This window comes from Sceloporus occidentalis, unplaced genomic scaffold (assembly GCF_023333645.1).
Source record: "Sceloporus occidentalis isolate IW3139 unplaced genomic scaffold, rSceOcc1.0.p SCAF_60, whole genome shotgun sequence".
Classification (NCBI taxonomy): Eukaryota; Metazoa; Chordata; class Lepidosauria; order Squamata; family Phrynosomatidae; genus Sceloporus; species Sceloporus occidentalis.
Window position 1 is genome coordinate 1,630,892 of NW_028317040.1, and position 22,467 is coordinate 1,653,358.

The following is a 22,467-nucleotide window of genomic DNA, read 5'->3' on the forward strand; positions in this document are numbered from 1 at the left end:
TTCTTTTATTAAACATCTATGGATGTGTGATTGTGTATGATAAACGGAGGCCAAGTTCCTTGGAGCATTTGTCTCTAGGTCATTTTGTGTACAGTACACCTCAGTACGTGTGTGCAACTCTATTGGTCGTTTCGGCAGGGGGCTGGCCTGCCATCAACGAATGAAGTGCGTTCTGCAATTCACTAGTTGATGCCAGACCAGCCCCCCTCCGAAACGACCAATAGAGTTGCACACACGTTCCTTCACGGCAGCTGCTGCTGCTCCGATGTGTTGTTAACCCCGTATTAACCCCTGCAAGGCAACCAGGAAGGAAACGAAGATTAAACGAGCACGAAGAATGTCCGCGAATATTCGCCCGAAGAGAAGACAGGAACGGGCGAATATTCGCGGAATACGAAGGTTTTTTCCCCCCCGAAGACGAGCACGAAGACGAACACGAAGAGCCCCCTGGTGCCCAAGTCTAATATGCAATTGTGAGTCGGTGTTCTATTCCTTGTTCTCTTAGGTATGTCTCTGTGTGTTTGGACATGTACTCACCACCAGTGTTACTTTGAATTGCTTGGGGTTTTCTGTTAAACTTATTTCCCACCTTTGCACTTTTGTCTATGAGTAGCACACTTTTTCATATTAATGTTCCTAACCAAATTTTTCTTGAATGGCATTTGAGTCACGGTGTGCAAAGCCTCTGTGCCAAAGTGCTAAGTAGTTGCTCTCTGTATATTTCTTAGCAACATTGGCTCTCTCTTTTTGCAAATCTAGAACAAATACTCCATCCTTCTCAAAACCTTTCCAATACACATCACTTTTAAATGAGACCAAACACCCTTTATTGTTAAAAATATATAAACGCCTTTCTTGTTAATGTTGATACACTTAGCATGTTCGGCTGACCATGTAATTTGATGCAGAGGCCATCTCTGTTGTATCCTGATTTCTTTGTCTGAGGGCTTCAGCTCTTATGGAGCTCATTAAATTACCCAGAGTTCTTTCATTTTGCATTAAATGTGGACACAAATGTAGGAGCAGGATAGAGAACGAAGAACTAAGCCCATTTTAACTGATCATTTAGCACTTGTCCCGCTGTAGCTAGTTTGTCCATCACATTTAATAAATCTGTAATAAGTTTGTCTGCATCTCCACCTTCACTTAGTCTTGTGGTAAAAAGGTCTTTGAAAAGTAATACTTTTTTCTGTGTCTTATCTTCCCCATATCATTTCTGCAAGGCTTTAAGCATATCTGCAGCAGTCTTTCCATTTCTAATATGTACTATTTCATGTGGTAAACACGGAATAATAACATTTCTTGCCTTAATATCTTTTGTGCTCCATGCTGCAATCTCTGCACCTCCGGTTGTAGGCACCGGCTGGTCCAAGGGCAAAAGCGCACCTTCTACCTCAAGCTGGCGTCTTAATAGGAAACACCATAAGTGGTAATTCTCTGGAGCCCTGGTTTCAGTGTGTTTGCAGTGGTTAAATTGTTATTCAATTTTTGTTAAGTAACTGAGCCCATAACCCTTTTGTTGGAATATTTAATCTGCTAACACCAAATGTTTCTTTAGGACAACAGGCTTACTTTATTCTGTCTTTTCAAACACACTGAGAGGACTTTCAAGTAACCAAGACAAGAAAAAGGAAGTGAAATAATATAAAAGGAAACAGCATAGACCACCAGAGAGCAGAAGAACACAAAAACAAGATATCGCCCCCTAATGTCCGGCAGCAAGCAGAGCTGATTCTGTTTTCAACAGAACCTTCGATTTCAGGTCTGACTAAAAGATGAAAAAAAAACCTTGTCTTATAATGAAACGAATACGGTATATTGTGATTATCCCTGTAGCATGAGGGCCAAAAATGTAACAGTCCTCTAGGGCAATCAGGCTCAGGCACACCAATTTGTAGCAAGCAGTGCTTTATTGCTTTAACTGCTCAACCAAAACAAAAATCATAAAAGAAACAACCTAGCTCCCAATTGGAGCTCTTTCTAACAATACTATGCTGTCCCAGACTGACCAGCCTAATCACCCACTAATCAGACCTCCCAGTCAGATCCAGGTAAACCAGGCTCTGCAAAACCTCCTCCTCCTTTCTCTTCCCACCACAGTCTCCCTGGGGGGTTTAATGCCCAGCACCTTTGCCTGATGCAGGCTCCATATGAATCCTGGAGTGGATCCTGCAAACCTCCAGCCTCTTGTAAATGAACCACATTTGTTTTAATATATGCTTTTACAGTTGATATATTCTGTGCTCAATTAGAGTTAATCCTGTGGTGAAGCTATAACCCGCTCCTAATTTATTGTTTTTGTGTTTTGTTTATTTTTATTTTCATTTTGGTCTGTTTTCTAGTGTTGTCTGTTTGCCACCAGACCTGACTAAATTTGTTTCTGAACTTTTTGTGAACCGTCTAGTTTTTTTCAAGACACGGTAGGTTCCTTTGGCAGAAGTAACCATTTTAGTCCTTTGTCAACATCAACACCAAGATGTAATAATGATGTGGGTGATAGAAAGGTCCATGTTATTAAGGCTACTTTCAGGAATGGAAGCATCTATTGGAGTAACTCATCCTACTGTTGCTCTCACGGACCACCGGAAACAGATAGTTATATTATAAACGGGATCGCTGGAATATATGAATATTGAGAAAACAATTGTAAAGAACCTTATCAGGGTCGGCTAAAGACATTGTGCTGCCTAGGTCCAACAATTAAATCCTGCCCTCCCACCATCACCACCACAAAATCTATTCCCACAGTCACCCAGAGTGGGTGTGGGTATGTGCCAAAGAATCCTTTCTACTTTATCTTATTTACATATCCATTATAATTTTTATTATAACTTTCAATTCTATTTTGTTGGGTTTCATTCATATTTTGGCTGTTTACTTGTTCTAGCAGTCATACATTACCATTTAAATTTGGTTATTACCTTTCCATTTTTGCATCTTTAAGCCAAGTAGATTTGTCACTGGTATATCCTTTAAATTGGAGTAACAGTACACTTTATTATTAATTGAAAATATTATGATATGAAGAAGCTAAATTAAACAATGTGTGGTATGTAATATTAAATTCTAACGGTTATTAGTGCTATAAAAGTAAAAATGTATTATATATACATATTAGTTATGTAATATGTTCTAATAGATCACTATGCACTGAAGTATTTGATAACGTTTTTTCAGTCACCTCACAAAAAGCAGCCACAGTATATTGGATACATAGTATCAAGAGCTGCAAATTCGGTTCAATCCACAAGGTGTCGCTATTCCCTAATGCTTAAAAGCAACATTGTATTTTTCCAAATAGTAACTTTTGTATCAAGACATTTGATTTTCAATTATGTAGTAAAAAGAATCTTGTAGTGACTAAGGAGATATTATTTCCCGCTTCTTAAAACTGTTTTTGTTTACTTTTCATTTCGGTTTTAGATACATAACCATTTTTTTCACCACATGCATTAGTTCACTCTATTAGATTTTTGAGTGAAATAGAAACTGTAAAATTGCAAATTGAAAAATTGTGTTAAAACCTACTGTGATTAATTATGCACAACTTTTATTGTTCACTCTTGATTGGTGGTTTAAGTATGTGATGTTAGAACTATGCCCAAATATTAACTATCTAATATTAGTTTATGAGTAAGCACCAGATTAAGTTGCGAAACATGTAAAACTTTTGTTTGCCACTCATTACTTTGTTCCTGTACAGGCTAGCAAAGTTCCCACTGGATTGCAAGAATGCATGTCTTATGCCTTTTTCGGCCTTTTTGTCCCTCTGAAAACCTGACAAGCCTATGCATGGATGGTATCACTGTACTGAGGAGATGTTGCTGAACACATTTTGTGGTGCTGTTTGGCAGTGATATATACCAGGCGCTGAAGATTTATACCTGAATTAAAATGCGTGTGAAAAAAACCACAACAAAAAAATACTACCACAAAATTTGACAAAGGCTGGTGGTAAAATGAGAAGAGTTAAAATAACAGCATTTGAAATACTCTGGAGCATCTAGTTTTCAAAAATATATGGTTTGGTGGGGCAAATTGAATTTGCTGGCTTCCAAGATGTCGCAAATAGGGCGTGTGCTGAGGATGACCAGATAAAAAAATGGTTTTTAAATTGCAAAATGCTACTTGTCCTTATTGCCCTATAACATTGGGTATTTCTAAACTTAGGACAAATATTTGAATTTATTTAGAAGGTGTTTTCATTAGCTTTTGTAGATAGGTAAATTATTTTTCAAATAAAAGTCAGAATTTCTAAAACAAAATCACTATATTTTATTATTATTTTTTTTAGAATAAATTAAATGATATTATCAAAATAATGTTATCTAATGAATGCCCTACTTGTCCTAAAAAAAATACATAATTTGTATGGTTACAGTAAATAAGAAAGAAGAAAATTATAGCTAAATACAAACACCCCAGAAATGTTAACAGCAATTGGCATGAAGCGTACAAAAATGCAATTGCAGCTCTGTCCTTAAGGGGTTAAAAACGCGTATGAGTGTAAACAGTTGCTGTCAACTTTTTAAAATAATGCCATTTTGGAATGTCTGTTCTGTTGCCCACACCTAGCATTATTTGTTGTGTCTTTTCACATACTTAGGGGCACTCAGGGTTCTCCTCCAAATTGTATGGTAATGGATGCTGCTGATCAGCTCCTGATCCAGCCTTAAAATCATAGGCTCACACATTTAACGGTAGATGTGAGACTTGGTCTCGGTCACAGAAAACACAATTGTTGGCCTCATGAAACATACAGTGCACAGTGACTCCTAACTACAGACCAGAGATTCATGATCTATAGAACTTATTAATTATTTTATTAATCTTAATCCTAACATTTAATGTTCTCTCTCTGATCTTGATATTTGATCTCGTTAGCTTTTCATTTCTTCTTTCTCCCAAAAATACGGCAGAACCAGCATAGTTTGGTTGTAGTGGTGATCTCTGTGGAGCTGGCGGGTGTTGATGTTTTTTTTGGTTTAAAGCAGAGTAAGAGGCTCCTCCAGAAATTAGGGCTGTCCTGCAAAAAATCAGAACCATTTCATTCATTTTACAAGATGAATCTGTGGTATTATTCATGGGTTTGTGTTAATTAGAGGCAATTGTAAAGAGCATAAAATATGTGCATTGATAAACATTTATATTTAGATTTAGTGTTTACCTGATCTGCCCCCTCTGTAGCATCATCACTGTAGTCGCTCACTGTGGATTCTCCCAGGTCTATTTCAACAAACTGGCAAGCAAAAAAAAAGAGGAAGGGTTAAATCGAGATGAGTCTAGAGGAAAGTGAAAAAATAAGTAAAAGCATAAAAACATCCTAAACATTTTACAGTTTTGAAAACTGGTCACCCTGTCCTCATTTTCTATTTTGGACATGTTTGAAGCTGGCCATTTCACTTTAACCCCATCAAATCATTTATTTTGTGCCACAAATGATCTAACATCGTCCTGACCTCGGACAAATCAGGGTGGCTCCTTTCCCCGGCCACAGGATGAAACGTGGCACTAAATAATGGAGATTAAGGATTTGTATAATCATTCAAAGCCTTGTATATGGTGAAATGTTAAAGCCACACTCCAACCATCTTGAGCACATGATAGATTTTGCAGATGCAGAATTCTCTCAAATATATTTGGATTTGTCTATTAATGTGTTTATTAATAGAGGTTTTTATTTAGCAACGGCTGTTTACCTGATCCTCAATCTCTTTCTTTGTGGTTGTGTCAATGTCAGGGACCTTTTGAGGAAAGTAAGAAAGAGAAAGGAGTAAATCAAGTTGCTGAAATTTTCTGGGCCTGCAGAAAAGTGGAAAAAATACATAACACAAAAGGGTAATACTCACTGTTTTGCACAGGTTCTCATCTGAGAACATCTGGTACCAATTATCTGTTATCATTATGGTGTCTGCAAAAACATCAGAGTCCATCTCCATGGATAATGAAATACGTGGCTAAAAGAAACAGAAAAAAATTATGTATGGTCAGCCTTGTATATGGGAGGGATACGGGAGCAAATGTGTGTGTGTGTGTGTGTATATATATATATATATATATATATATATATATATATATATATATATATACATACACATACACATACACACACACATAAGCCTCATTAGGCTCTGAGATTGACTGGTGGCTTTAGGGTGTCAACCTCAGCCATTTTTTTTAAAACACATATACATCTCACTCTGTTGTACAGCGCTGCAGAATATGATGCTGCTATATAAATAAATCAGAATATGTTGCTGGCTATTTAGATGTAAAATTCCGCCTGCTGCTGTATGTGGTGCCGTACTTTACACAGGCTGGTCAGCAACATGTGAAATGCATATGAATCCTGAAAAAAATGGCCAATGAGGTCGCCATATATGCCTTCAAATAGGAGAACTGACAGTAGGTCAGAATATGAATGTAAGCAGGATGGTGAAATCTGTACAGTTATAATAATAATTTGTTAATAGTTAATAAGTTCTGTTAACATTTCTGAAAAAAGTTTCACCAAGTTTTTCACACTTTCTTCACTACTTTCTATTGGGCTGCAAAACTATCACCAAAAAAAAGATCAACCAGTCGGGATGAGGTTATTAGGTGAGATTTATGCAGATCTGATAGCACCGCTAATAGACAATACTGTAAATGAATTCACATTTTGAACACCACCTCTTGATTCATCCTAAAAATGCTAACATAAAAACATAGAGCCTGCCAGCAGATTGGCCCCATCCGGCCCATCTAGACTCAAACATTTATTAGACCGTGGTCTCGTCTTTAAGAGCCATATGCGTATCCAACACATGTTTAAATTCCCTTACATTTCATTCATTTTACAAGATGAATCTGCGGCATTATTCATGGGTTGTTGTTAATTAGAGGCAATTGTAAAGAGCATAAAATATGTGCATTTATAAACATTTATATTTAGATTTTGTGTTTACCTGATCTGCCCACTCTGTAGAATCATCACTGAAGTCGCTCACTGTGAATTTTCCCAGGTCTATTTCAAGAAACTGGCAAGAAAAAAAAAGGAGGAAGGGTTAAATCGAGATGAGTCTACAGGAAAGTGAAAAAATAAGTAAAAACATCCTAAACATATTACAGTTTTGAAAACTGGTCACCCTGCCCTCATTTCCTATTTTGGACATGTTTGAAGCTGGTCATTTCACTTTATGACGTGCCACAAATGATCTAACATTGTCCTGACCTCGGACAAATCAGGGTGGCTCCTTTCCCCGGCCACAGGATGAAACGTGGCACTAAATAATGGAGATTAAGGATTTGTATAATCATTCAAAGCCTTGTATATGGTGAAATGTTAAAGCCACACTCCAACCATCTTGAGCACATGATAGATTTTGCAGATGCAGAATCCTCTCAAATATATTTGGATTTGTCTATTAATGTGTTTATTAATAGAGGTTTTTTATTTAGCAATGGCTGTTTACCTGATCCTCAAGCTCTTTATTTGTGGTTGCGTCAATGTCAGGGACCTTTTGAGGAAAATAAGAAAGAGAAAGGAGTAAATCAAGTTGATGAAATTTTGTGGGCCTGCAGAAAAGTAGAAAAAATACTTAACACAAAAGGGTAATACCCACTGTTTTGCACAGGTTCTCATCTGAGAACATCTGGTACGAATTATCTGTTATCCTTATGGTGTCTGCAAAAACATCAGAGTCCATCTCCATGGCCCTGGATAATGAAATACGTGGCTAAAAGAAACAGAAAAAAATTATGTATGATCAGCCTTGTATATGGGAGGGATATGGGAGCAAATGTGTATATATATATACACACACACACACACACACCACAGCTTCATTAGGCTCTGAGATGGACTGGTGGCTTTAGGGTGTCAACCTCAGCCATTTTTTTTTAGAACACATATACATCTCACTCTGTTGTACAGCGCTGCAGAATATGATGCTGCTATATAAATAAATCAGAATATGTTGCTGGCTATTTAGATGTAAAATTCCGCCTGCTGCTGTATGTGGTGCCGTACTTTACACAGGCTGGTCAGCAACATGTGAAATGCAAATGAATCCTGGAAAAAATGGCCAATGAGGTCGCCATATATGCCTTCAAATAGGAGAACTGACAGTAGGTCAGAATATGAATGTAAGCAGGATGGTGAAATCTGTACAGTTATAATAATAATTTGTTAATAGTTAATAAGTTCTGTTAACATTTCTGAAAAAAGTTTCACCAAGTTTTTCACACTTTCTCCACTACTTTCTATTGGGCTGCAAAACTATCACCAAAAAAGATCAACCAGTCGGGATGAGGGAATTAGATGAGATTTATGCAGCTCTGATAGCACCGCTAATAGACAATACTGTAAATGAACTCACATTTTGAACACCACCTCTTGATTCATCCTAAAAATACTAACATAGAAACATAGAGCCTGCCAGCAGACTGGCCCCATCCGGCCCATCTAGACTCAAATATTTATTAGACCGTGGTCTCGTCTTTAAGAGCCATATGCGTATCCAACACATGTTTAAATTCCCTTACATTTCATTCATTTTACAAGATGAATCTGCGGCATTATTCATGGGTTTTTGTTAATTAGAGGCAATTGTAAAGAGCATAAAATATGTGCATTGATAAACATTTATATTTAGATTTAGTGTTTACCTGATCTGCCCACTCTGTAGCATCATTACTGTAGTCACCCACTGTGGTTTCTCCCAGGTCTATTTCAACAAACTGGCAAGGAAAAAAAAGGAGGAAGGGTTAAATCGAGATGAGTCTACAGGAAAGTGAAAAAATAAGTAAAAGCAGAAAAACATCCTAAACATATTAGTTTTGAAAACTGGTCACCCTATCCTCATTTTCTATTTTGGACATGTTTGAAGCTGGCCATTTCACTTTAACCCCATCAAATCATTTATTTTGTGCCACAAATGATCTAACATCGTCCTGACCTCGGACAAATCAGGGTGGCTCCTTTCCCCGGCCACAGGATGAAACGTGGCACTAAATAATGAAGATTAAGGATTTGTATAATCATTCAAAGCCTTGTATATGGTGAAATGTTAAAGCCACACTCCAACCATCTTGAGCACATGATAGATTTTGCAGATGCAGAATCCTGTCAAATATATTTGGATTTGTCTATTAATGTGTTTATTGATAGAGGTTTTTATTTAGCAATGGCTGTTTATGGTTGCGTCAATGTCAGGGACCTTTTGAGGAAAATAAGAAAGAGAAAGGAGTAAATCAAGTTGCTGAAATTTTCTGGGCCTGCAGAAAAGTGGAAAAAATACTTAACACAAAAGGGTAATACTCACTGTTTTGCACAGGTTCTCATCTGAGCACATCTGGTAAAAATTATCTATTATCCTTATGGTGTCTGCAAAAACACCAGAGTCCATCTCCATGGCCCTGGATAATGAAATACGTGGCTAAAAGAAACAGAAAAAAATTATGTATGATCAGCCTTGTATATGGGAGGGCTAGGGGAGCAAATGTATATATATATATATATATATATATCTATATATCTATAGATATATAGATATATATATACATACACACATTAGGCTCTGAGATGGACTGGTGGCTTTAGGGTGTCAACCTCAGCCATTTGTTTTAGAACACATATACATCTCACTCTGTTGTACAGCGCTGCAGAATATGATGCTGCTATATAAATAAATCAGAATATGTTGCTGGCTATTTAGATGTAAAATTCCGCCTGCTGCTGTATGTGGTGCCGTACTTTACACAGGCTGGTCAGCAACACGTGAAATGCATATGAATCCTGAAAAAAATGGCCAATGAGGTCGCCATATATGCCTTCAAATAGGAGAACTGACAGTAGGTCAGAATATGAATGTAAGCAGGATGGTGAAATCTGTATAGTTATAATAATAATAATATTTTTTTAACAGTTAATAAGTTAACATTTTTGAAAAGGGTTCACCAAGTTTTTCACACTTTCTCCACTACTATCTATTGGGCTGCAAAACCATCACCAAAAAAGATCAACCAGTCGGGATGAAGTTATTAGGTGAGATTTATGGAGCTCTGATAGCACTGCTAATAGACAATACTGTAAATGAATTCACATTTTGAACACCATCTCTTGATTCATCCTAAAAATGCTAACATAGAAACATAGAGCCTGCAAGCAGATTGGCCCCATCCGGCCCATCTAGACTCAAACATTTATTAGAACCTGGTCTCGTCTTTAAGAGCCATATGCGTATCCAACACATGTTTAGATTCCCTTACTGTAATAGTCTCTACCGCTTCCACTGTTCTATTTAACTTCCTTACATTAAATCTAGTTTTATGGCTGGGCAGGTAATTATACAACCCTTTAACAACAATTATGCAACATAACCTGTGATGTCACCAAATCCATGAGCAGAAGCAAAGATGGATAATATTGGCCCCAGAGCCAATTCCAGATTAACGATACATTTGACAAGGACCTATCGCTAAACCCAAAACTCTGGAAAGCTCCTATTACATCGTGTTAAATGCCTTTAAAAAACTAGACCTCTGAAGCAGCTCCATACATATAAATAAATGGAAAAGATTTGAATGGCCAATCAGGATGAGGGAATGAGCTGCATGCTGGGTAATATTATTTCAGACAATTAAAATATGAAAGGTAATCACCTAAAATATAAAGCTTAGCTATAGAACGGCTTCTATGTTCTGGTAAATTCCTGTAACCTTTTGTTTGCTGGTTGTCAGCCTGCGGAGGTCTGGGGGGTGATGGTTGTTACACTTTAATGTAAAATACAGTAAATAAACTTACCTTTTTCCACATTATCTCTCAAAAATTCACTCTCTATCTCCAAATCTGCACTTCTGAGCAAAGCCAAGCGAATGCTTGTATCTCACTGAACAGGTAAGTGCAGGAGTGTGGCCACAAGCCCTGTGCATATAGAACTTGGCAGAATATGACATCATAAAGACCAAGAGAAAGAGACATGGGAGCAGTGACAGTTTGGCTGCAATTTAACCCCTTCATGAACAAGTATTTTTTTATGAAACATTTCTTTAATCATGATTAAAGAGATTTAACAAAGGAGAGGAGGGAAATTCATTACAAAGGAGGGGAAATGTTAGAACAAGAGGCCATAATCTAATACTAGAGGGTAAGGATGTTGTACTTATGTGGTAGATATGTGGGAAAGCTTTCCATCAGAAGTGGTACAGTGAAATCTTTAATATTGATAACACTGAAAAAATATGTTTTCTATAATAATCAAATAAGTTCAGTAGTGTGTTGAGTGCACTCATCCAGGGAAGAATTGGCCTCACTGGGTACCGGCATATTTCCTGATACACCGTCCACCCAGGGGCCAGCGGCAGCAAAGGTCTATGGCTGGTGTTAGGGTCAGGTAACACAACATTGTGTGACTGCACGTCTGGTGCAGTAGGATTGTGAGAGGCAATTGTTAGCTCTTTGATAGAATCTCAGAGGGCATGTGGGGTGCCCAGTATCTAATGAAACATATTAAATGCTCTTCTAATTTCTTAAACTTTATATAATGAGATTTATCAACCCGGTTACCATGGCGTAAACATGTTTAATGTGTACCCTCTGAATGGACATAAATACTAATTAAAGTTTAACAATATGCACACAGGATGGTAACTTCATGTGGAGACCGTCTTCTCTCTCCTAGCGGTGGAAGAGATTCCAAGGATGGGAGGATTCAGTGTCAGTGACCAACTCGAACGGAAAGAAAACAAATGGGATGACCATAAAGGCTTACATTTTAACAACAAAGGTGTACGAGCATAAAAAAGCTCTAGAGTGGGAAGAAAATTCTCCAGAATTTCCTTTTTCTCACCTCTAGCTTCAGAGAAGTCATCAATTGGTAAGAAAGTCTGGGGCTACTTAACTTTCCATTTTCCTATTAAAGTGACATATAGTCATATATAAATCATGTAAATATATAACTCGATACACCTAATACGCTTTACAAAAACATATACATGTCTTTACACATAAAAGGCTTGTCACAGTCAGAACTGTCAGGCTGCGCTAACAGTTCAATGAAACGATGTTCAGAAAATTCTGACAGCATTTGTAAATGTAAGATGTGGGAGAGCTAGAGTTGAATGCCGGGGCTCTGTTTCTAAGCTGTACCACTATTCAAATGTTAATTTTTAGGTCATAGGCATCATTGGGGAGAAAAATAAAGACAACATTTATTTTGCCCTTTTACATCATGCAGCACCCGTCTGACAATGTTGTATATCTCATCTTTGGCGACACAGAACCTTTAGGTTTACATTTTTCTTGTGCGTTTTGGAACTCTGAGCTAGTACTTAACAAGTCTTCTTAAAAGTGAATGGGAATTAATCTGCATTTTCCAGTGGCACAAAATCCTCTTAAAGGCAACTTTCATGTTCTCTTGATTAGCAAGGCCATGGTCATGCTACACTGATGTACATCACAGACTGTTAGCCAATCAGACAGACATCATTGAATTAAAAAAGAAAACTTTTAATAAATTAAAAATATAGATTGCATTTAAACCTTTAAAACAGATCAGGTATCAAATGAAATTAATTCACAGCAACCACCTGGTAATTATCATTGTAATCCCCCCCAAAAAGCATATTTACATTGAGTAAACAGTAGTGTTGTAGCATATGTGTGAGTCTATGACAATTATACACACACACATTCTTTTTGAAGCAATATACATACACATATTGCCTCCTTTACAATATACACTCTTTTTCAGTCATGCATATATGTACAATGTAATGCACCACCGCCTCCTACCGGCTTAAATACCTATTCTTCAATTTTTTTGTAGCATTATATGTTCAACAAAGAAAGGCATCACAAGAAATAAACAGCAAAAATCCCCCAATTCCCACATAAAATGTAGCAAAGCATCCTAGACGATAGCACTCTCCCTATGTGCACAGTAAACCCGGATACATTATAAAAATGATCTTTTTAAAGATTTTTACAAGTTATGTAACTGTGGTAGTTTCCTTATTAAGAGCTGAATTAAAATCTGTAGCATTTACATTTTAAAGCAGTTGTTATACACTGCGCTTAAATATCATCCAGGTTTTATGGGTCTGAGTGCCCTTTGCTCATATGATGGTGAAGGTGCACTGTGTAAGAGCTGCTTGCATGGGTAGAATGTGCTCCCCACTGGGCACCACATGAACACCGATAGGAAGGCACTGATCTGAAGAAGAGACAACACCACACACTATAGATGGACGGTACCATCTTTACTCCTTAGTGAGCAGCTCTATTCACACATGCAAGCAGAAGTTGATCAGTACAGCAGCCATTGAAACTCAAGCAGTTGGGGAGTTAGCAGTGGCTATCCCAGAGTATGCATGTACATTGAACTGCGTTGGGCAAACTACTTCCAAGAAATCTTGCCACATTTATTGTGCAAACTGAGCTCAGCCCTTCTTGCAGGAGATGCTCACTAGGATTGGCCTCAGGTCTGCCTTTTACAGAAGGCAATTGGGCAGCCGCCTCTATGGCACCCTCAACAGCCACTATTGAGTGCTTCTTTGAGGTTGCATATCATCTGATGTCGCACAGCTCCAGGAAGTGATGATGTATCCTGGAACCCAGTATCAGGCAACACACAAACCACAAAGTGACTCACTAGTGGGAGATAGATTCCCCCACCTTCATTGTACTGAACCACCAGGGATGAAAAGGGGCCTGGAGGAGGTACTACTGGAATGGGACAGAGTACTCACTATGATCGGGGGTACTAGAAGAGAATTGTCCAGGGTCCCATTATGATCGAAAATGATCGGTTGGCCTTTTGTACAGATTTCCTGAAAGCTCTTGGGTCAGTGAATATACCCCTTAGAGTAAAAATTCACACAATTGTCTTTATGATATTGACTTCCAAAAACTAAATTCTTAGTTAATATTAGCTTGGGGGAAACAAAATAAGCTTTGCCGCACAGGAACAGACTGCCTGTAATACAGATCAAATGGCAATGTTGCATGTTTCAACCATTTAATATGAGCGCTGTAATATTAACCTCTTCCGTATTTGTCAATACCATATTCAGATTAAGTAAGGGTAACCTCATGGCTACTTTAGGTTTGGACGCAATTTAAGAATGGCAGCTTTTATTTGCCATGAAATTCCAAGAATGCAGGAAAACAATGCAGTGTATATGTTTCCAGAGTTAAGGGAGAAACCAGGTTATCCTACAAAAGGCCTTTCCATAGAAAATAAAAAAGGTACCAGTGCCATTAAGTGGTACCTCTTTACAAATGACCCACATACATGCTACTTAGCCCGCTAACTCTTGAAGGTAATGCGTACAAAATCAAAATGGGTTTAACACCTTCTGAAAACTATAGATGTGGCATCAGTGTCTGATGATAGTTGCACAGTAACAATAACAATTACTGAAACAATTTCTTAGGTGTTGGCCTTCATTCTGTTCACAGAGCCTCTAATCCAACTTTTTATTGCTGGATATGCATTTAGAAGAAAAACAGAAATTGGTGTCTAGTTAGTGCAGGGATATATACATCATGACTCTTGGACTCTTGCACAAAGCAGCCGGTACCCACGTGTTTCATTCTTCATCATAGTTTGGTTCTTCGACATACGGGTGCGTGATCCACCAGGCTGCTGGTATATTTACACTGGCCCAGATTCCTTAAGCCTATACAAGATGTCCACACTCATGAACTAGGGTTAAAGGTCAAGATCATCCAGCTGATGACAAAGTAGAAGAGGAATATGGGGTACACCGCTAAAGCTCTTCGGTTAGGTGGCTGACTGTCTGCTAAAAAGGCAGTGGATGCTAGAAGAAAAAACAAAAGTTGTTACGTTAACAGTAATTGTACGCAACTATTTTATTTAAAATTACAAAAGGTGTCTTGCCAAGCACCATTGTATATATGTTACCGCTTTTTATGCATTTACTACTGCACTTTTGTATGTGAATATTAATCCAGCATAAAGATTAAACTAAAACCAAGGGTGCCTCGCCGGATACTCACATAACCACAATCCTCCACATAATGCTCAATTATGTATACAGCTTTCTGGGAGTGAGGGTGCATCTGGGTGAGCATACATACTCAGGCATAACCACCAGGAAAAAATACCCCTCAAGTAAGTATAACTTATTATATATACATTTGCTAGGTATTTCTCTAGCACGATGTGTATATGATGTGTCATACTTCCCTTTTATTGGATGACAGGTTCACGTTTGTAATTACAAGAAAGTGTAGAGGCAGTCCATAAATTGGCACACAAAGAATGAAAACTGCAGGTTAGTATAGCATGTTATATGTTAACTGATTTTGCAAAATCACTACTATATACATAAAAAGAAAATATACTGGAATTAGCTTCACATTGGTGTACTAACAGGTGGACTGCATGCACATCAATCTCAGTCCTCCCCACTATGTTACATAATGCTGTGTGCGCATGCTCTGACACAATGGAGACACAGATGTGTACTTGCAGTTCACAAATAAGATAAGAGATAAAGGCTGTGAGTAAAGGCAGGTTTAAATTTCACCTATAAATTTACTAGCAAAATAGCTGTCAAGTGTTACAAACAAACCTCTCTCAAGACAAAAGAAATGAAGCATCCTTACCAAAGGTGGACCAGGCAAACATAGCCGTCACTACAACCAGTGGCACGATGACAGTCACGATGAAAACTGTGTTTTTACTCCCTAGGAGCAGTAACCTGCACACCAGCATGGCCACCGTCAGAGGTAAGATGCAGTAACCCAGCACACACAAGCTCTGGAAAAAAGAGCTGTGAAAGAAAGGAAAACATAGTTACAATCATAAAACAGACTAGTAATGCATTCTTCTACAGCTCACATGCAAAATATACGAATCACATTGTTTTCATGCAACATAAAAGCATTTGGCACTCACTAGAATAAAGATTCATTTATGCTGCTTTGATATTTCCGGTTACATTAACTGACTTTTTGTCAGTGTTACTAGTTACTTGTGTACATAGTCTAGATGGCTGTATTGCGATGGTGTGCAGATTTGTTTTATATAACATTTTTAAATCTGCCTGTTCACTGTGGTGTGGACATAGATGGGCACATATCTCCCTTCCCCAAACATCATACAGAATACATTTTGAAGATGGAATCATTATACTCTCTATGCCAGAAAGTGAATGAATGAACACCCAAAAGCCTAGGTGTTTTTATTCCACATGATAACAGTTTCATTCAGTTCAATCTTGGAAGCTCGCTATTCATTCCTCAGGATAATCTAAAAATTGTCTCTAAGTATTATTATTGATTATCCTTTCCACAAAGAAATGGAAATTGTTAATTTCTACTTACATGGTTCCCCCTAGCAGCTTAGAGTTTAAAGTGATCACAACAGCCCCAAACCGTATTATTACGCAAAGTGGGGTCCTCCATCATCTTACTCTGGTCTGCATGGCCACCCTGAAGCATTCTGGGACAAAGAGACAAACATTACAGCTCTAATAAATATTAAACAAGCAGATAAAATATAATTAAAACATATACCTGTTTAAAAATCATCAAATGCCCTAGGAACAAGCATGCCAGCTTAGAATCATCACTTATTTAGTTTACGGATAGGTAGCCATGCAGTCTTCTACGCATGCTACTCCCTCTAGTGGCAGAAAGCAAAACTGAAGCCTGTATTACGTGAGTAGCAAAGACTTTGCCTGAATGGGCATACTGCAATCTTTGTGGAAAGCCTTCCCAGGAGTGGAAGCTGCAAAAGTGTGTGTGTGGGGGAGCACAACTGCAGATTAATGCACCCGGTTTTAGAATGACATGTCTGACAAGCTTATATACAGTAGGTGTGATGGCCATAGTGTACCTTAGCCCAACCTACGGAAACTTTATAATACTGCTTGTGGCAACCAATGACTAAATAAATGGAGGCGCCGAATTCATTACAACCCTCATAAATATTAACTCAGTCTGGTATTTGGTAAGTCTCCCAAAACATCACATGACTGAACAATGGCAGCTCTGCAGTTAATGGTCGCTGACTGGAACAAAAAAAAGATTAACAGGTTTTTGTCTCATTTTCTTTTCTGTGAGGACTGTGTTTTATGATAAAGAATACAAAAATTTAGAGGCCAGATAGATTATAAACACTGGGCACCAGGGGCATACCTAGAGTATTTGGCACCTGGGGCGGATCCTGTATGTGGCACCCCCCCACACACTTTAAAACTGCATAGCTTCTACCGTTATATACCGACGCAGACACTGAAGGTGGTAAAGCATAACACTTACTGTTATCATTATATACTGAGGCAGACATTGACGGTGGTACAGCATAACACCTACCACTATATACTGAGGCAGACAATGAGGGTGGTACAACATAACACCTATCACTATATACTGAGGCACACATTGACGGTGGTACAGCATAATCCCTATCACTATACATTGAGCCAGACATTGACAATAGTGCAGCATAACTCCTATCACTATATACTAAGCCAAACATTGATGTGGTGTAGGCCTACCACTTCATTAGTAGTAGGGATGCACCGAAACAAATTCTGGACTGAAACCGAAAATGCAGCATTTACCTGGCCGAAACCGAATATGGGCCCCCCCACACCATAAAAAAAATCTAACACTTTTATTTCAAGTAACACACCAAAATAGGACAAAACAATTAAATAACAATATTAATATATATATATATATATATATATATATGATTGTTAACATCAATCACATTTCTATCATGCCCAGGCATACCCAGATTCCAGGATGTACTCGCAGACTTGGCATGATAGGAGTATGATTGCCCTATCTACCCCTTCTCACTCCCTTTTGTCCTACCTACCCCTTCTCACTCCCTTCTCCCTATCTACCCCCTATCCCCCCGTCTCACTCCCTTCTCCCTATCTACCCCCTCATAACTATCTACCCTCTCCCACTTTGAAGTTCACTTACCTTTCAGGAGTCCTGCGGTGGGGGTGAAAGGCCTCTGTCTCCCAGCTCTGCCACTGTATGGAACAGTATAGAGTGATGGGAGTTATGATGTACTAGAGCATAATTATATAATGAAAAATACATTGGAAATGGTACAGCATAACACCCATCACTCTCACACACTTACCAATCCGCACATATACCAATCCACACACACACCAATCCACACATACCAATCCACACACACACCAATCCACACATACCAATCCACACACACACCAATCCACACATATACCAATCCACATATATACCAATCCACACATACCAATCCACACATATACCAACCCATACATATACCAACCCACACACATACCAATCCACACACATACCAATCCACACATATAACAATCCAGACATATACTAATCCACACATACCAATCCACATATATACCAATCCACACATATATCAATCCACACATATCAATCCACACATATACCAATCCACACATACCAATCCACACATATACTAATCCACACATACCAATCCACACACATACCAATCAACTCTCACTCACTGAATGCTTTCCTACCTTTCCTCTTTTCTCCTTACAGCTTCTTTTCCTCCTCTTCTTCAGTTCTTCTGTCGGGTCAGAGGGTACGGACGGCAGTGGGCGCGGCTTCGGTGTTGTGAGCCGGGATCTGACAACAAATCCGGCGCACAGCAGCTGTGGTTGAACCCGGCTTAAAATCACTCAAGGGAGCCGGAGGTCTGCTAAAGACCTCCGATACCGCTCCCTTGCGAGCCTGCTCCTCCAGCGGCGGACAAGTTGGCACCCCCCTGATGAGCGGCAACCGGTGCGGATCGCAACCCCCCCCCCCGGCCCCCACTAGGTACGCTACTGCTGGGCACATAATTACACAGACTGCTGGGTAATCTCCAAACATCAAGGAAATGGAAGTAATAAATACTTACAGAGCAAGTGAGACGCACAACACAAGAGAGCCCCATAAATCCCCTGCAGAAAGACCACAAGACCACAGCATTAGGAATATGGTGCCAACAGTAACGATAATTCAGATTAGTAGCACATAGAATCAAAATGGTTCACTTCAAATAATCGTAATTCAAAGAAGTGCATACCATTGAGTTCTTTATCTTAGGGCATGATTGTTCTTTTTGCATGCAGGTATGTTTTGCATTAAACCAATACATTTTATTGCATGCAAATTTGATCATGCTGACGAACGGCCTCAGTTATAAGAGGCAGCTGGGGAGAGGAGTTAAATCAGTTAGAAAAACAATGCCTCCATTAACCTGCTTGCGGTAAAATGCACCGGAGCTCATGCAAAACGGACTCCAACATACATTTCATAGGGCTGTGCCTTGGAATACAGCAATGGACAGGACCAAAACACAAATGCAGGCAAAAGCAATGATTCCCAAGCCGGTTCACATCATTCTCCTCCATTTATAGCCAGGTGAGCATTAATACGGGGTTGGTTCTCCTAATTATTATTATTACTACCACTCTTTCAAAAAGAAACAAGGGAAGGAACTCAGTTCAACTTGGAGTTGGCGGCATCACGTCATGGTTTAAAGTTACACCCAAGCTAATAAATTTAAATGAAATAATGCTTCAGTTTGGAGGCAAGGTCTCACTGCTACAGGTAAGTCATTGAGAATAATATTTACTGGGTGGGCGCTAGGGAAAGGGAATCGGGACCCACTTACATCATATAGTCCAAGGCGTGGTATGAAGATCGCAGAAGGGGTAACCAACTGGAGATATCTACCCATTTATTCTGATTATTCTGTTACTGGAATGGCTTTTTGTGTTCTTTCCTATTACAATTTTTGTGGGAAATCAGTATTTCATCTGAGTTCCAAAATAACCTCTAGAAGCGACACCTAGTGCTCAAACCGTAAAAGATGTTTTGGCATTCACATACTCACAGTCTCTTAAGAGGGTTGTGCTTCTTTGGGGATACATGACATGAAGAAACTTTTTCCCAACAGCCCTCAGGTCCCGCATCTGAAACAAAACAAACAAAAAGTACCTAGAAATTATTGAGGAAATGTGCTGTTGCAGAACACAGTCAAGGGACCAGATGTCTTCCCTTTCTGAGAATTATACCACAAAAACCTACTGACCTCTGTAAAAAGGTAGTAGACATAGAAAAGAAAAAGAATCGGTACAACATTCAGGAAACATGATTAGTGCCTGTTATTGTTTGCAGGAAACAGTTTAAGCTGCACAATGGAAAACTGAACCGATAGAAAATGTCAGACTGCTACAAAATGTTTTGGTTTTTTTCCACCATAATCGATCTGCTGCACAATAAAAATGTTCTATATTTTGCAATAAAGACATTTTTAACCTACAAACATCTATTCATCAGCCCCAATAAAAATGAATGTTCAATGGCACAGATGAGCACAGATGAGGTAATTTGACTTTTTTGTATATTTTGCTGCGCATTTGCAGGTTGTGACCAAACCCTAGGGTTGAGTAGCCTCATCTGCCTCATTAATAGTGTCCAGAGAAGGCTTTTAATGGAATGAGCAGCCAGTCCCACTGATTCATCACCTTGGTAGGAAATATAGCCATGACAAATTAGATAGGACCCAAACTTGGGGTACTTTGATGTAGCGGTGGTCAAAGCAATATACGGCCATATAGTGTGACAGAGTCCCCAATATTTACGCCTTAGATAAATATCCCTGATTTTTGTATCGGGTATGTGCTGTATTCTTACTTTGTTTTACACACACATATATATCAGAATGTATTAGTTCAGCAATGCCTTCATTTTCCCAGTCAATTCCTCTAAAACCAGAGCATCCTTTGAAGAGAAATGTGGCTCTGGTACTGCCTAGCAGGCAGGGCCGGCCCTACAATGGAGCCGACTGGGGCAATTGCCCCAGGCGGCACTTCAGAAGGGGCGGCACTTTGCCGCCCCAAGCTGTTTTTTTTTGTTTTGTTTGAAGCGGAGGAGAGAGAGAGGGGCACCGAGTGGTTTTCGCTTACCCGCTCGGCGCCCCTCTCTCTCTCCTCTGCGGCGAGTTTCCCTGTTCGGTCTCGGTGCCGGCTTGTAATGCAGAGCGCCGGAAGTGACGTGAATTTCCGGCGCTCAGCATTACAAGCCGGCACCGTGGCAGCACAGGGAGACTCGCCGCAGGACTGTTTAAGGGTAAGTCGGCGGGGGGCATCGGCGGGGGGCGGCATTTTAAACTTCGCCCCAGGCGGCGTTAAGTCTTCGGCCGGCCCTGCTAGCAGGCCTCTGATGTCACCAGGTAAGGACAAACACTAAAGAAACAAATAATGTATTTTTTTTCCCCCATAAAAAATTACATTGGGTACACCAGTAATCCTTTCAGAGCTATTATTCTAAGAACTTGTGGATAAGAAAAAAACGTAGACAAAGCCTTCAAGCAGCATATATTTATAATACTTAGAACACAAACCAAGGTAGGAAAGAGAAGTGTAGATGCCTATGTTATAAAAATCTAATGTAAGACTGTGGTAGGACTTAATACAGATGTTGTTAGGCATGACTTGACAGCAAGAGAATTAGTGCTGGGTGCTATCCCACTTAATATTACGTTGTTCCTAACTTTTCTAACCCAGTGCGCTGCATGATGAATAGATTTGATCAACCCATCTATTCAACATATGTATATACAGAGAAAACAAGGTTATTCAAAGAGTTAGTTTTCATACAATAGTGTCTTTGACGGGCTCATCCGGAGTAAAATAATCATCTTCATGCGACTGTGAAGCAATAGGAACAGTGATCTCTCCCTCCACAGGAATATCCCCAGATATAGAAACATCTGACAGCCCTGCAAACTGAAAACAAAAACAACAAAATAATAATAACTAAGACAACAAGATAAAACTTTTTCCTATAGGGTCATCTTATATTCAGGCTTTTTCTTTTTTTCATAAATTAATAATCAAATTTTGGGGGGTCATCTTATAATCAGGGTCGTCTTATAATTGAACAAGTACGGTAGTATCCAGTAGACGGAAATATAAACATTATTCAAGAAGAACAGGATAAAGATGTTCAGATAGAAGCATCAACAGGCCTAGCAGATGAGAAAGCACAGTCTGAAGTAGCTAAAGTACAAGAATCTCCAGAGCAAGAACTCAATTACTCTTAATGCCCAACAAATGAACTCCAGCTAAAAGACTTTGATCTTACTTTGGAAGATCAGTGTTGCCATATGAACCAGCATTATGGAAGGATGTTGAGCAAATGCCTGCTGCAGAAGCGGACAAGTGGAAAAAGCAATAGAAGAAATAGAAGCTTTGCAGAAAAATAAAACATAGACTCTTACAAAACTACCCAAAGACAAGAAAGCCAAAGGCTGCAAAGCCAAGCAAGAGGGGAAATAAAGAAGTATAAAGCCAGGCTATTCACAAAAGGCTACTCTCAAAAATATGGTGAGGATTATTAGTTTTTGCACTAGTAGTAAAGCTTACCACAATAAGAGTACTCTTGACTTTAGCAGCTTGAAGACAGATACA

General features: G+C 38.9%; 1 protein-coding gene across 1 annotated transcript; it reads right to left on the reverse strand.

The window, feature by feature from the left end:
* Positions 1-14,683: 14,683 nt before the first annotated feature.
* Positions 14,684-21,777, reverse strand: LOC149287463 (protein YIPF6-like). Its single transcript, XM_089492852.1, is given in 8 exon segments — positions 14,684-14,805; positions 15,617-15,783; positions 16,337-16,400; positions 16,403-16,421; positions 16,424-16,454; positions 18,906-18,948; positions 19,887-19,965; positions 21,655-21,777. Coding segments are annotated over 7 exon segments (525 nt in total). The 5' UTR covers positions 21,655-21,777.
* Between the last annotated feature and the right edge of the window lie 690 nt (positions 21,778-22,467).